At 55.0% G+C, this 13767-nt stretch overlaps 1 protein-coding gene across 1 annotated transcript in view; it reads right to left on the bottom strand.

The window, feature by feature from the left end:
• Positions 1–13767, bottom strand: part of CFAP251 (cilia and flagella associated protein 251) — a 159903-nt gene that overhangs the window by 73728 nt on the left and 72408 nt on the right. The window contains exon 11 of the mRNA XM_077293132.1: positions 558–752. Coding sequence (XP_077149247.1) covers positions 558–752 — 195 coding nt within the window. The remainder of the gene's footprint in view (positions 1–557; positions 753–13767) is intronic.

Genomic DNA, 13767 nt, shown 5'->3' with positions numbered 1-13767 from the left:
GAGTCTCCAAAATGGTAGGTATATTGAATTTTTTTAAAGGTTTAGTTGCTCTGTAATGATGTTATAGTGTAACCCTGGCTCATCCAATGTTATAAAATCAGCCTATTTTTAACCCTATAGTTTCTTAGGAAAGTCTAATATCACCAGTGCAATATTGTGGCTCATGCATGCAGCTGTAGTATGGCTCTGTACAAACTCTAAGAGGCAATACTAAACAGCCAAATGCAGTTTTTTTGTTGAAAATTAAAGAAAAATCAAATAGGAAAAAAATAATTGTGGTGCTTTTGATTGGAGTTCATATTACAGAGATATTGTATGAAGGCACAATGACACACAGATTAACTATGGCTCTGTAGTATGGAGATGTAGAAGACTGTATCATTGTAAGGCTCTGTGCACACTGCTCTACATGAAGAAGAAAGCCTGCCCGGAGCTTGTGATAATACAGCATATTATAGCTATGCCATGCACCTCTGTAACAGGACAGATTCTCGTCATCTGGAAGAAAAAAATATATAAATATTCTATACACATTTAACAAAAAAAAAATTATTCACCTGATGGCAAACTGGTCCCCCTTGATAGAACAGTCTTCAGGGTATCTGGTCTTCTCACTTGCTGCCACAGGGGGACATTTTGAGAAGGACATAGAATGTATAGGTGTCAGATTAAGGTGGCTGTACCAATTTACAAGCTGCAGTTGTTGGTCATAGAATTTCACGTGTCCTCGAGTATCACCAGTGACAAAATACCTGTAGAAAGTAGTGGGGAAACGTGGAAGGTACAACTTATGGTACCACACAAAAACGCTGAAAATGCTATTTACATAATGGAATACTTAAAGACTGTGCATTAAAATATATTTTATCCGACATCAAAAGGTGCAAAATTATCAGACATATTGTATAATGGGATCATAACTGAAAAGTATATAAAAAACATTAAAGATTAAAAAAATAATATCATTGGGTTTTAATGAGGTATTCTTAGAATCAACAATTAGCACCCATCCACAAGATGTGTCAGATCGCTGTGGGCTTCAGCAATCACAGGAATGGGGGATCCGTGCTCCCTGTTATGATTTAGACTGATTAATACGAATAATGAACCTACTACAGACTTTATACAGAGTGGCAGTGCACATGGTAAGCCAGCATATGATATAAGATAGAATAGGCCATCAATGTATGATCAGTGGGCATCCAACCCTGGGTCTCCCACCGATTAGAAGAATGCTGGAATGCCGTAGCCTCTTTGTTTATCCAGACTTCTATACATGTGTGGCAGTGTCTGGCACTGAAGCTCAGGCACTCATGTGAATGGGTTGAGTGTGATTGAGCTGCAATACCAGCTATAATCACATATTAACAAGATCATTACCCTCCCCCATTCCTGACCAGGGATATTTTGTGTTTTTTTTTTTTTTTTTACTCAGAACAGATGAGGCTTGTTACATTCCTTTACCGTATTTTTCGGACTATAAGATGCACCCCATTTTTTGGGGGTGGAAAATAGCAGAAAAAAGATTTATATAAGATGGGGGTCCGTCTTATTGTCCGAATTTAAGGTATCTTACCTGAGGGCCGGCGCTGGTAGAGCGGGGTCACAGGAGGCATGGTAACTTCCTCAGGAAGCCGGCGGTGGCCGAAGTGGGACAATGCTGAAGTCCCGAGCTGCGATGCTGCGGGTCTGGTGTCGGCGGCGAGGCAGTGCATGGAGCAGGGTCCCTTCCTCAGGATGCAGGTGGCAGAAATGTGGCTACGTCATGGCCTGGTGTCCATGGCGAGCAGAGCCGACTGCATCACCGGTTTCTCGGCGGCCATCTTCCTGAGGCCGTGCATGCGCAGATTGAGATCTTGGCGGCCCTCGGCTTCAGGAAAATGGCCGCTGAGATCTCAATCTGCCTGTTAGGGGTCAAGTTCCCGCCTCTGCACAGGGGGAATCTCGAACCATCTCCTCCGTGGTCTCCCATTCTTCTCCAGCCGCAGTGGAGCTTGCTCAGCGGAGACGTCGGTCCCTGCGTCTGGCTCAACCTGATACTGTGCGGATGGTTTCTGCTGCTTTCCCAGGCTCAGCCATTGTAGCCAGTACTGGTCAGCGGCAAGCAGACGTCTCTGGGACTAAGTCCTGCTTTTTACCTTCTGAGCATGCCCAAGGTAAGACCTCTCATTGGATGTCAGGGATCACATGCTCAGGTACTGCTGCAGCTCCCATTGGTCCTATAGGAAGGTCCTGAAGTTGCTCTGGTATTGTAGCAGATTCCATTGGTCCTCTAGGAAGGTCCTGAAACTGCTGCAGCTATAAAAGGTTTGCATGGTCGCACGGCCATGCGCTAGTATCACTTCATGTTATGAGCTTGCTATTTGTGGCCGTGCCTGTATGTGGATAGGGTTTGGCTGAAATAAGCCCCTAGAATACCGGCACCCCTGGTGAGGAGTTTGTATGTATGTATTCAGGGCCCAGCTCAAATAAGCCCCTAGAATACCGGCACCTCCAGTGAGGAGTTTGTATGTATGTATTCAGTGCTGGCTAATAGCCACTAGTATTCCAGTTCCACCGGAGAGGAGTGTTTGTGTGCTTCTCTGTGTGCTTGACCACTGACTGCCATCAGCTCAGCAGTTAGCTGTGTTCCTCTGTGACACTAACAGGGCACAGCGTGTTCTTCAGTGAGACTCAGTGAAGTAACTAAGTTCACTTATACCGCCATATAGTGCCGTTATCTTCTAGCAGCAGGTTCTCTCCTGCACGGTGGACCCCGGGCCTGCGAACGCACCAATTATAACATCTATATTAACTCGGTGCGTTCCGCCAGTCGTTACATAATACTAGCACCAGGGTCTGGCTAGAAAATGGCGGACGATCAGAGTCTACAGCGGTACATCCAGCAGCTGGACGGTAGGTTGACAGCTCTTCAGCGCACAACCTCAGCTGTGGATGTTACCGCAGTCGCTGTTCAGGTTGCTAGTGTAGCTGCAGCCAGTTTGTCCTCTGCCACCCCTGCTCCGACTTTATCCAGTCTCCCGCTACCAGACAAGTTTGCTGGTGACAGTAAGCTATGTTGGGGATTCGTGAGCCAGTGCACCATACATCTAGAGCTTCTGGCTGCACGTTTTCCTACGGAACGAGCTAAGGTGGGATTTATCATATCCCTTTTGTCGGGCAAGGCGTTGGAATGGGCTACGCCGCTGTGGGAGCGTGATGATCATGTGGTGCAGAGTGCTCCTCGCTTCCTGGACACTTTGAAACAGGTCTTTTTAGACCCTCGTGTCACTCACGATACGGCGCTCCAACTGTTGGCAATTACACAGGGTTCGTCCATGGTCAGCCAGTTCGCCGTCCAATTCCAGACTCTGGCATCAGAGTTGGAGTGGCTGGATAAAGTCCTTATTCCGGTGTTCTGGAAAGGACTGGCAGACCATGTGAAGAACGCCTTGGCCATCAGGGAGATTCCTGCCACACTGGAGGAGCTCATTACAATCGCTACCCGCATCGACCACCATTTTAACGAGCAGAGGTTAGAGTGAACCCAGTGTAGGCAGAGGTTCCGGTTGGATCCTAACTTCTCCAGCCCTCTGGAATCTCCTGTTCAGGCGTCCGACGCCCATGAGGCCATGGAGGTTTCTCGAGCGGGACCTAAGTCCCGGGCCGCTCGAGTACCCGTGGTTTGTAATATTTGCCAAAAGTTAGGACATTATGCCAATAAATGTCCTCAGAGGTCGGGAAACGATCGCGTCTAGTAACCATTGGAGGAGGTTCACTAGACACAGCGGCATTTTCCTCCAAGTTGTCCTTTAAAGGGACAATCTCTTTAGGCTTGTCCACTCTAACAGTTGAGCTTTGTGTGGACTCTGGAGCAGAGGGGAATTTCATGTCCTCTGCCTTCGTTCAGAGCCACGCAATACCCCTGGTGATGCTCGCCAAACCGGTGACTGTTCGAGTGGTGAATGGGTCGACACTGCCCTCACAAATCACACATCAGACCATCCCTTTCTCATTATCTATGTCCCCTTCCCATCAAGAGATTATCTCCCTTCTTGTCATTCCCGAGGGAATAGACGAGATTCTGCTAGGAATACCTTGGCTCCTTTTCCACTCCCCACACATTGAGTGGACCACAGGGAGGATATTGGGTTGGAGTGAATCTTGTAAGGGCAGATGTTTGAGGGAGTCTGTTCAGGTTTCCACTACAGAGATACCCACAGATCTTACTTCCCTTCCCAAGTGCTATTGGTCCTATGCAGACGTGTTCTCCAAGAAGGCTGCGGAGACCCTTCCGCCTCACCGCCCATATGACTGTCCTATTGACCTCATGCCTGGAGCTAAACCTCCTCGGGGACGGGTCTATCCCCTCTCTCTCCCGGAGATGGAGGCTATGTCCCAATACATCCAGGCAAATTTGACAAGAAGGTTCATTAGGAAGTCAGTGTCACCTGCAGGGGCGGGGTTCTTCTTCGTGCAGAAGAAGAACGGAGAACTACGTCCATGCATAGATTACAGGGGTCTTAAAGCCATCACCGTCAAGAATAAGTACTCATTGCCCCTGATATCTGAGCTCTTCGATAGGCTTCGGGGAGCAAGGGTATTTACCAAATTAGATCTGCGGGGTGCTTATAACCTGATTCGCATCCGTGAGGGGGACGAATGGAAGATGGCTTTTAATACCAGGGATGGGCATTATTATATCTGGTGATGCCCTTGGGGCTCTGTAATGCCCCAGCCGTTTTCCAAGACTTTATGAATGACATCTTCCAGGATATGCTCTCCACCTTGGTCGTAGTCTATCTGGATGATATACTCATCTACTCTCCAGATATTGACTCCCACCGGAGAGAGGTTCGCAAGGTCTTCGACCTCTTACGGGCAAATTCTCTTTTTGCCAAGTTGGAGAAATGTGTGTTTGAGCAGGAGTCCTTTCCTTTCCTTGGTTATATCATCTCCGCCCAGGGATTGGCTATGGATCCTGCCAAACTACAGGCTGTGATGGACTGGCAGGAAGCTCAAGCTCTCAAAGCGGAGCAGCGTTTTATGGGGTTCATTAATTATTACTGTCAGTTCATTCCGCATTTCTCGACTTTGGTAGCTCCCTTGGTAGCCCTCACCAAGAAGGGAGCAAATCCCAAATTGTGGTCGGAGGAAGTCTCCAAGGCCTTCCTCTCTATAAAATCTCATTTTGCTAGCGCTCCCATCCTACATCGCCCCGATGTAGATAAGCCGTTCATAATGGAGGTGGATGCCTCATCTGTTGGTGCTGGTGCAGTCCTCTTCCAAAAGGATGCTCAAGGTCGGAAGCATCCCTGCTTCTTCTTTTCCAAGACCTTCACACCAGCAGAGAGGAATTATTCCATCGGGGACAGGGAGTTGCTAGCTATGAAGTTGGCTTTCTCTGAGTGGAGACACCTCCTGGAAGGGGCTCGCTTTCCCTTCCAAGTCTTCACCGGCCACAAAAATTTGGTGTACTTACAAACAGCTCAGCGGCTAAATTCTCGCCAGGCCAGATGGTCCTTATTCTTCTCCCGGTTCCATTTCACCCTCCATTATCTCTCTGGGGAGAAGAACATTCGTGCTGACGCTCTCGCTCGCTCTGTTGTGTCTTCTGAGGAGGAGGAAGAGGAGCCTCGGCTTATTGTTCCTTCAGAGAACCTGAGAACCGTGGCTCCGGTTTCGCTAGAGTCGGTACCCCCGGGCAAGACTTTTGTACATACTAATTTGTCACTGGAGGTTCTCTCTTGGGCTCATTCATCCAGGGTGGGTGGACATTTTGGGACCAAGAGGACATCTGAGCTGTTGGCGAGAACGTACTGGTGGCCACATATGGCCCGTGACATCGGAGACTATGTTTGGGCGTGTGTCTCCTGCCCCCAAAATAAGTCTCCTCGACAACGGCCGACTGGGTTACTTTATCCTCTGCCAGTGGCAGACAGGCCCTGGGAGATGGTCGGGATGGACTTTGTGGTGGGCTTACCCAAGTCTCGTGGTGGCACCATCATTTGGGTAATCACCGACCATTTTTCTAAAATGGTGCACCTGGTGCCGCTTCCACAGTTACCTTCTGCACGGGCCTTGGCAGCGTTGTTTATATGACACATTTTCCGCCTACACGGTATGCCGGACAAAGTTGTCAGTGACCGGGATCCCCAGTTTGCGTCTCGGTTCTGGAGAGAGCTTTGTCGTTTACTCAGCAATGAGTTAAATCTCTCTTCAGCATATCATCCCGAGACGAATGGATTGGTAGAGAGGACCAATCAGACCTTGGACACATATTTGCGACATTTCGTTTCTGCCAGGCAGGATGACTGGGCATCCTTGCTACCGTGGACGGAGTTTGCGCTTAACAACGCTGTAGCCGACTCCACTGGTCAGACTCCATTCCTCCTTAATTATGGTCAGCATCCGCGGGTTCCTGTGCCTTTGCCCGTGTCTTCTGCCGACTCCAGGATGGCAGACTGGGCTGTGGAGGCATGGGACATTTGGGACCGCACTCAGGATGCCATCTGGGCCTCCAAAGAAAGAATGAGGTCCTTCGCCGATGCACATTGGCACCCCGCTCCGACCTTTGCTCCTGGCGACTTAGTGTGGCTCTCCGCCCGTAACATCAGGCTGCGAGTTGAGTCCACTAAATTTGCTCCTCGCTACTTGGGACCTTTCAAGGTCCTCGAACAGGTTAACCCTGTGGTCTACCGTTTGGCCCTTCCTCCACACCTAGGTATCACCGACACCTTTCATGTGTCCCTCTTAAAGCCCGTACACATGTCCCGGTTTTCCGAGTCATCTGCCGGGACATCGGGTTCATCTTTGGACGATTATGAGGTGAATGCTTTTTTGGGGTGCAAGGTGGTACGTGGGAAAAAGTTTTATTTGGTGGACTGGAAGGGTTATGACCCAGAGGACAGGTCCTGGGAGCCTGTTGAGAATATTCGAGCTCTGCTGCTCATTGCTGCCTTCGAGCATAGCGAGGCCCAAGGAGGGGGGCCCTAGGAGGGGGGTAATGTTAGGGGTCGAGTCCCTGCCTCTGCACAGGGGGAATCTCGAACCATCTCCTCTGCAGTCTCCCATTCTTCTCCAGCCGCAGTGGAGCTTGTTCAGCGGAGACGTCGGTCCCAGCTTCTGGCTCAGCCTGATACCGTGCGGATGGTTTCTGCTGCTTTCCCAGGCTCAGCCATTGTAGCCAGTACTGGTCAGCGGCGAGCAGACGTCTCTGGGACTAAGTCCTACTTTTTCCCTTCTGAGCATGCCCAAGGTAAGACCTCACATTGGAGGTCAGGGGTCACATGCTCAGGTACTGCTGCAGCTCCCATTGGTCCTCTAGGAAGGTCCTGAAGTTGCTCTGGTATTGTAGCAGCTTCCATTGGTCCTCTAGGAAGGTCCTGAAGCTGCTGCAGCTATAAAAGGTTTGCATGGCCGCACAGCCATGCGCTAGTATCACTTCATGTTATGAGCTTGCTATTTGTGGCCGTGCCTGTATGTGGATAGGGTTTGGCTGAAATAAGCCCCTAGAATACCGGCACCTCCGGTGAGGAGTTTGTATGTATGTATTCAGTGCTGGCTAATAGCCACTAGTATTCTGGATCCACCGGAGAGGAGTGTTTGTGTGCTTCTCTATGTGCATGACCGCTGTCTGCCATCAGCTCAGCAGTTAGCTGTGTTCCTCTGTGACACTAACAGGGCACAGCGCGTTCTTTTCAGTGCGACTCGGTGAAGTAGCGGAGTTCACTTATACCGCAATATAGTGCCGTCATCTTCTAGCAGCAGGTTCTCTCCTGCACGGTGGACCCCGGGCTGCGAACGCACCAATTATAACATCTATATTAACTCGGTGCGTTTCGCCAGTCCTTACACTGCGCACGCGCGGCCTTCGCCGACCATTTTCCTGAAGCCGAGGGCCGCCGAGATCTCAATCTGCGCACGCGCCGCCTCCGGCGGACCACAGCTTCAGGAAGATGGCTGCAGGGAAACCAACGATTCACTCCGCACTGCAACCGCCGACCCTTGAGCCTCAGCATCACCACACCTCTGACGCCGCCGGTTCTGGTGTACTGCCGCAACTCCCCCGGTAAGTCTGTGTTCGGACTATAAGACGCACCTCCCATTTTTCTCCCAAATTTTTTTGGGTAAAAAGTGTGTCTTATAGTCCAAAAAATACGGTATATTTCCTTTTTTCTCTTTTTCACTTTTTTCCTCCACAGCACAGGCGGCTTAATTTTTACATTATATATATATATATATATATATATATATATATCCACCATAAAAGAGTTCAGTAGGCGGCACAATCTCTGCTGAGGTTCTATACAAGTCGGTATATCCCTGAGGGAGTGCTTAACAAATAACTCTTGCAATATTCACTGAACCAAACGTCGGGTGCTCCTCCAGAAAATGCGACTATGATAGTAATCCAGGAAATAGAAAAATAGAGGGCACTCACCGGTCTTCATATTCAGTCTTTATTAGCAATACATATGGATAAAATTCATGGCCGGGAACGTCGGAGCCGAAGCTCGTGTGAGCAGGGAAGGAAGGAGACGACGATCGTTTCGCGCTGTGCTTTGCGCTTCTACGGGTGACCCGTAGAAGCGCAAAGCACAGCGCGAAACGATCGTCGTCTCCTTCCTTCCCTGCTCACACGAGCTTCGGCTCCGACGTTCCCGGCCATGAATTTTATCCATATGTATTGCTAATAAAGACTGAATATGAAGACCGGTGAGTGCCCTCTATTTTTCTATTTCCTGGATTACTATCATATATATATATATATATATATATATACTAGATGGCAGCCCGATTCTAAAGAATCGGGAGTCTAGAATCCATATATACTTTATTTATTCAAATGTAAGAATAATACAATTAATAAATAATAGTAAGAAAGAACAAAAAATGGCTGCACTCACCAGCTCTTGACAATTCTTGACAGTATGGCACATTTCTGATTGGTCGCTCGCGGCAGGCGGCAACCAATCAGAAAAGTGCCGCGCACCACGAAGGCATATATCTTTGTCCACCCTGAGCGGGTGTAGGACGCTGGTGACGTCACTTATCTCCGGACATTATCTCCGGACAAAGCCACGGAAGTTGGCACAAATTGCCAGAAGTAGTATTCTAGGCAATTATATATTAGATTTTAATGTTATCAGTGTTTACCTTTGAACGTTTATATTGTATTGTCCTGTCACCAGCCATGTGTACGATTATCGGCCGAAAGCCTCTCTGGAACCAATAATCACCCCATGTAAAGGTATCTTTATAAGTTAAAGATTCAGAATACTATGACTTTTATCATATCCTGAACAGTCAAGTTTTTTATGAACCGTTAAGGTTTTCTGGTTGAAGTAAAAAAAACTCTGAGTGTTTACAGTTTGAAACCATAAAATGTTGAAAAATTATGTCATTCTTGAGTATATCACTCAATGGTGCTCATAAACGTGTCAAATTTGATCTATAATATACTTTAATATACGTTACTTTAATCTTTAATATACTTAAGAACAGGGCCCCAGACATCACACAGGGGGTCTGAAACACCGCACAGTGGTCCAAAATATCGCTGTGCTCTGCCTGGGGCCCCATATGCTGCCTGGGGCCCCTGTGCTCTGCCTGGGGCCCCATATGCTGCCTGGGGCCCCTGTGCTCTGCCTGGGGCCCCATGTTCTGCCTGGGGCCCCTGTGCTCTGCCTGGGGCCACTGTGCTCTGCCTGGGGCCCCATATGCTGCCTGGGGCCCCTGTGCTCTGCCTGGGGCCCCATATGCTGCCTGGGGCCCCTGTGCTCTACCTGGGACCACTGTGCTCTGCCTGGGGCCCCATATGCTGCCTGGGGCCCCTGTGCTCTGCCTGGGGCCCCTGTGCTCTGCCTGGGGCCCCATGTTCTGCCTGGGGCCACTGTGCTCTGCCTGGGGCCCCATAGGCTGCCTGGGGCCCCTGTGCTCTGCCTGGGACCACTGTGCTCTGCCTGGGGCCCCACATGCTGCCTGGGGCCCCTGTGCTCTGCTTGGGGCCACAGTGCTCTGCCTGGGGCCCCATATGCTGCCTGGGCCCCTGTGCTCTGCCTGGGGCCCCATATGCTGCCTGGGGCTCCTGTGCTCTGCCTGGGGCCCCTGTGCTCTGCCTGGGGCCACTGTGCTCTGCCTGGGGCCCCATAAGCTGCCTGGGGCCCCTGTGCTCTGCCTGGGACCACTGTGCTCTGCCTGGGGCCCCATATGCTGCCTGGGGCCCCTGTGCTCTGCCTGGGGCCACTGTGCTCTGCCTGGGGCCCCATATGCTGCCTGGGGCCACTGTGCTCTGCCTGGGGCCCCATATGCTGCCTGGGGCCCCTGTGCTCTGCCTGGGGCCCCATATGCTGCCTGGGGCCCCTGTGCTCTGCCTGGGGCCCCTGTGCTCTGCCTGGGGCCCCATGTTCTGCCTGGGGCCCCTGTGCTCTGCCTGGGGCCACGTGCTCTGCCTGGGGCCCCATATGCTGCCTGGGGCCCCTGTGCTCTGCCTGGGGCCCCATATGCTGCCTGGGGCCCCCGTGCTCTGCCTGGGGCCCCTGTGCTCTGCCTGGGGCCCCATATGCTGCCTGGGGCCCCTGTGCTCTGCCTGGGGCCCCTGTGCTCTGCCTGGGGCCCCATGTTCTGCCTGGGGCCCCTGTGCTCTGCCTGGGGCCACTGTGCTCTGCCTGGGGCCCCATATGCTGCCTGGGGCCACTGTGCTCTGCCTGGGGCCCCATAGGCTGCCTGGGGCCCCTGTGCTCTGCCTGGGACCACTGTGCTCTGCCTGGGGCCCCATATGCTGCCTGGGGCCCCTGTGCTCTGCCTGGGTGTAGGACACTGGTGACGTCACTTATCTCCGGACATTATCTCCGGACATTAGCTCCGGACATTAGCTCCGGACATTATCTCCGGACATTATCTCCGGACATTATCTCCGGACATTAGCTCCGGACAAAGCCACGGAAGTTGGCACAAATTGCAGGAAGTAGTATTCTAGGCAATTATATATTAGATGGGCATTTCCTGAAGGAAATACATGGTGCTTGAACAGCGCTACCAGCTTTACAGCAGCACTTTTCACACACGGGACTGGGGGGCACGCTTACTTTTGCAGCCGGGGCCGGGGGCGCGCTTACTTTTGCACCCGGGGGCGCACTTACTTTTGCACCCGGGGGCGCACTTACTTTTGCACCCGGGGGCGCACTTACTTTTGCACCCGGGGGCGCACTTACTTTTGCACCCGGGGGCGCACTTACTTTTGCACCCGGGGGCGCACTTACTTTTGCACCCGGGGGCGCACTTACTTTTGGGGCCGCACTTACTTTTGGTGGGCGGGGCTCCTCGGCCTCCGATTTGGTTGGTGGGGCCCCTCGTCCTCCGATTTGGTGGGTGGGGACCCTCGGCCTCCGATTTGGTGGGCGGGGACCCTCGACCTCCGATTTGGTGGGCGGGGACCCTCGGCCTCCGCTTTGGTGGGCGGGGACCCTCGGCCTCCGATTTGGTGGGCGGGGTCCCTCGGCCTCCGATTTGGTGGGCGGGGCCCCACGGCCTCCGATTTGGTGGGCGGGGTCCCTCGGCCTCCGATTTGGTGGGCGGGGTCCCTCTGCCTCCGCTTTGGTGGGCGGGGCCGCTCGGCCTTCGATTTGGTGGGCGGGGCTCCTCGGCCTCCGCTTTGGTGGGCGGGGACCCTCGGCCTCCGATTTGGTGGGCGGGGTCCCTCGGCCTCCGATTTGGTGGGCGGGGACCCTCGGCCTCCGCTTTGGTTGGCGGGGCCCCACGGCCTCCGATTTGGTGGGCGGGGTCCCTCTGCCTCCGCTTTGGTGGGCGGGGCCGCTCGGCCTTCGATTTGGTGGGTGGGGACCCTCGGCCTCCGATTTGGTGGGTGGGGACCCTCGGCCTCCGATTTGGTGGGCGGGGACCCTCGACCTCTGATTTGGTGGGCGGGGACCCTCGGCCTCCGCTTTGGTGGGCGGGGACCCTCGGCCTCCGATTTGGTGGGCGGGGTCCCTCGGCCTCCGATTTGGTGGGCGGGGACCCTCGGCCTCCGCTTTGGTTGGCGGGGCCCCACGGCCTCCGATTTGGTGGGCGGGGTCCCTCGGCCTCCGATTTGGTGGGCGGGGCCGCTCGGCCTCCGATTTGGTGGGCGGGGACTCTCGGCCTCCGATTTGGTGGGCGGGGACCCTCGGCCTCCGATTTGGTGGGCGGGGCCCCTCGGCCTCCGATTTGGTGGGCGGGGCCCCTCGGCCTCCGATTTGGTGGGCGGGGCCCCTCGGCCTCCGATTTGGTGGGCAGGGCCCCTCGGCCTCCAATTTGGTGGGCGGGGCCCCTCGGCCTCCAATTTGGTGGGCGGGGACCCTCGGCCTCCGATTTGGTGGGCGGGGACCCTCGGCCTCCGATTTGGTGGGCGGGGACCCTCGGCCTCCGATTTGGTGGGCGGGGACCCTCGGCCTCCGATTTGGGGGGCGGGGCCCCTCGGCCTCCGATGTGGTGGGCGGGGCCCCTCGGCCTCCAATGTGGTGGGCGGGGCCCCTCGGCCTCCGCTTTGGTGGGCGGGGCCGGGCCCCTCGGCCTCCGATGTGGTGGGCGGGGCCCCTCGGCCTCCGCTTTGGTGGGCGGGGCCGCTCGGCCTTCAATTTGGTGGGCGGGGCTCCTCGGCCTCCGCTTTGGTGGGTGGGGCCCCTCGGCCTCCGATTTGGTGGGCGGGGTCCCTCTGCCTCCGATTTGGTGTGCGGGGACCCTCGGCCTCTGCTTTGGTGGGCGGGGCCCCTCGGCCTTCGATTTGGTGGGCGGGGCCCCTCGGCCTCCGATTTGGTTGGTGTGGACCCTCGGCCTCCGATTTGGTGGGCGGGGACCCTCGGCCTCCGATTTGGTGGGCGGGGACCCTCGGCCTCCGATTTGGTGGGCGGGGACCCTCGGCCTCCGATTTGGTGGGCGGGGACCCTCGGCCTCCGATTTGGTGGGCGGGGACCCTCGGCCTCCGATTTGGTGGGCGGGGCCCATCGGCCTCCGATGTGGTGGGCAGGGACCCTCGGCCTCCGATTTGGTGGTCGGGGCCCCTCGGCCTCCGCTTTGGTGGGCGGGGCCCCTCGGCCTCCGATTTGGTGGGCGGGGTCCCTCTGCCTCCGATTTGGTGTGCGGGGACCCTCGGCCTCCGCTTTCGTGGGCGGGGCCCCTCGACCTTCGATTTGGTGGGCGGGGCCCCTCGGCCTCCGATCTGGTGGGCGGGGACCCTCGGCCTCCGATCTGGTGGGCGGGGACCCTCGGCCTCCGATTTGGTGGGCGGGGACCCTCGGCCTCCGATGTGGTGGGCGGGGCCCCTCGGCCTCCGATGTGGTGGGTGGGGCCCCTCGGCCTCCGATTTGGAGGGCGGGGACCCCCGGCCTCCGATTTGGTGGGCCGGGGACCCTCGGCCTCCGATTTGGTGGGCGGGGACCCCCGGCCTCCGATTTGGTGGGCGGGGACCCTCGGCCTCCGATTTGGTGGGCGGGGACCCTCTGCCTCCGATTTGGTGGGCGGGGACCCTCGGCCTCCGATTTGGTGGGCGGGGACCCTCGGCCTCCGATTTGGTGGGTGGGGCCCCTCGGCCTCCGATTTGGTGGGCGGGGCCCCTCGGCCTCCGATGTGGTGGTCGGGGCCCCTCGGCCTCCGCTTTGGTGGACGGGGCTCCTCGGCCTCCGATTTGGTTGGCGGGGCCCCTCGGCCTCCGATTTGGTTGGCGGGGCCCCTCGGCCTCTGATTTGGTGTGCGGGGACCCTCGGCCTCCGCTTTCGTGGGCGGGGCCCCTCGACCTTCGATTTGGTGGGC

Source organism: Ranitomeya variabilis, chromosome 1, assembly GCF_051348905.1.
Source record: "Ranitomeya variabilis isolate aRanVar5 chromosome 1, aRanVar5.hap1, whole genome shotgun sequence".
Classification (NCBI taxonomy): Eukaryota; Metazoa; Chordata; class Amphibia; order Anura; family Dendrobatidae; genus Ranitomeya; species Ranitomeya variabilis.
Note: the sequence above shows the minus strand (reverse complement) of the source record. Positions and strands in the feature narration are given on the sequence as shown.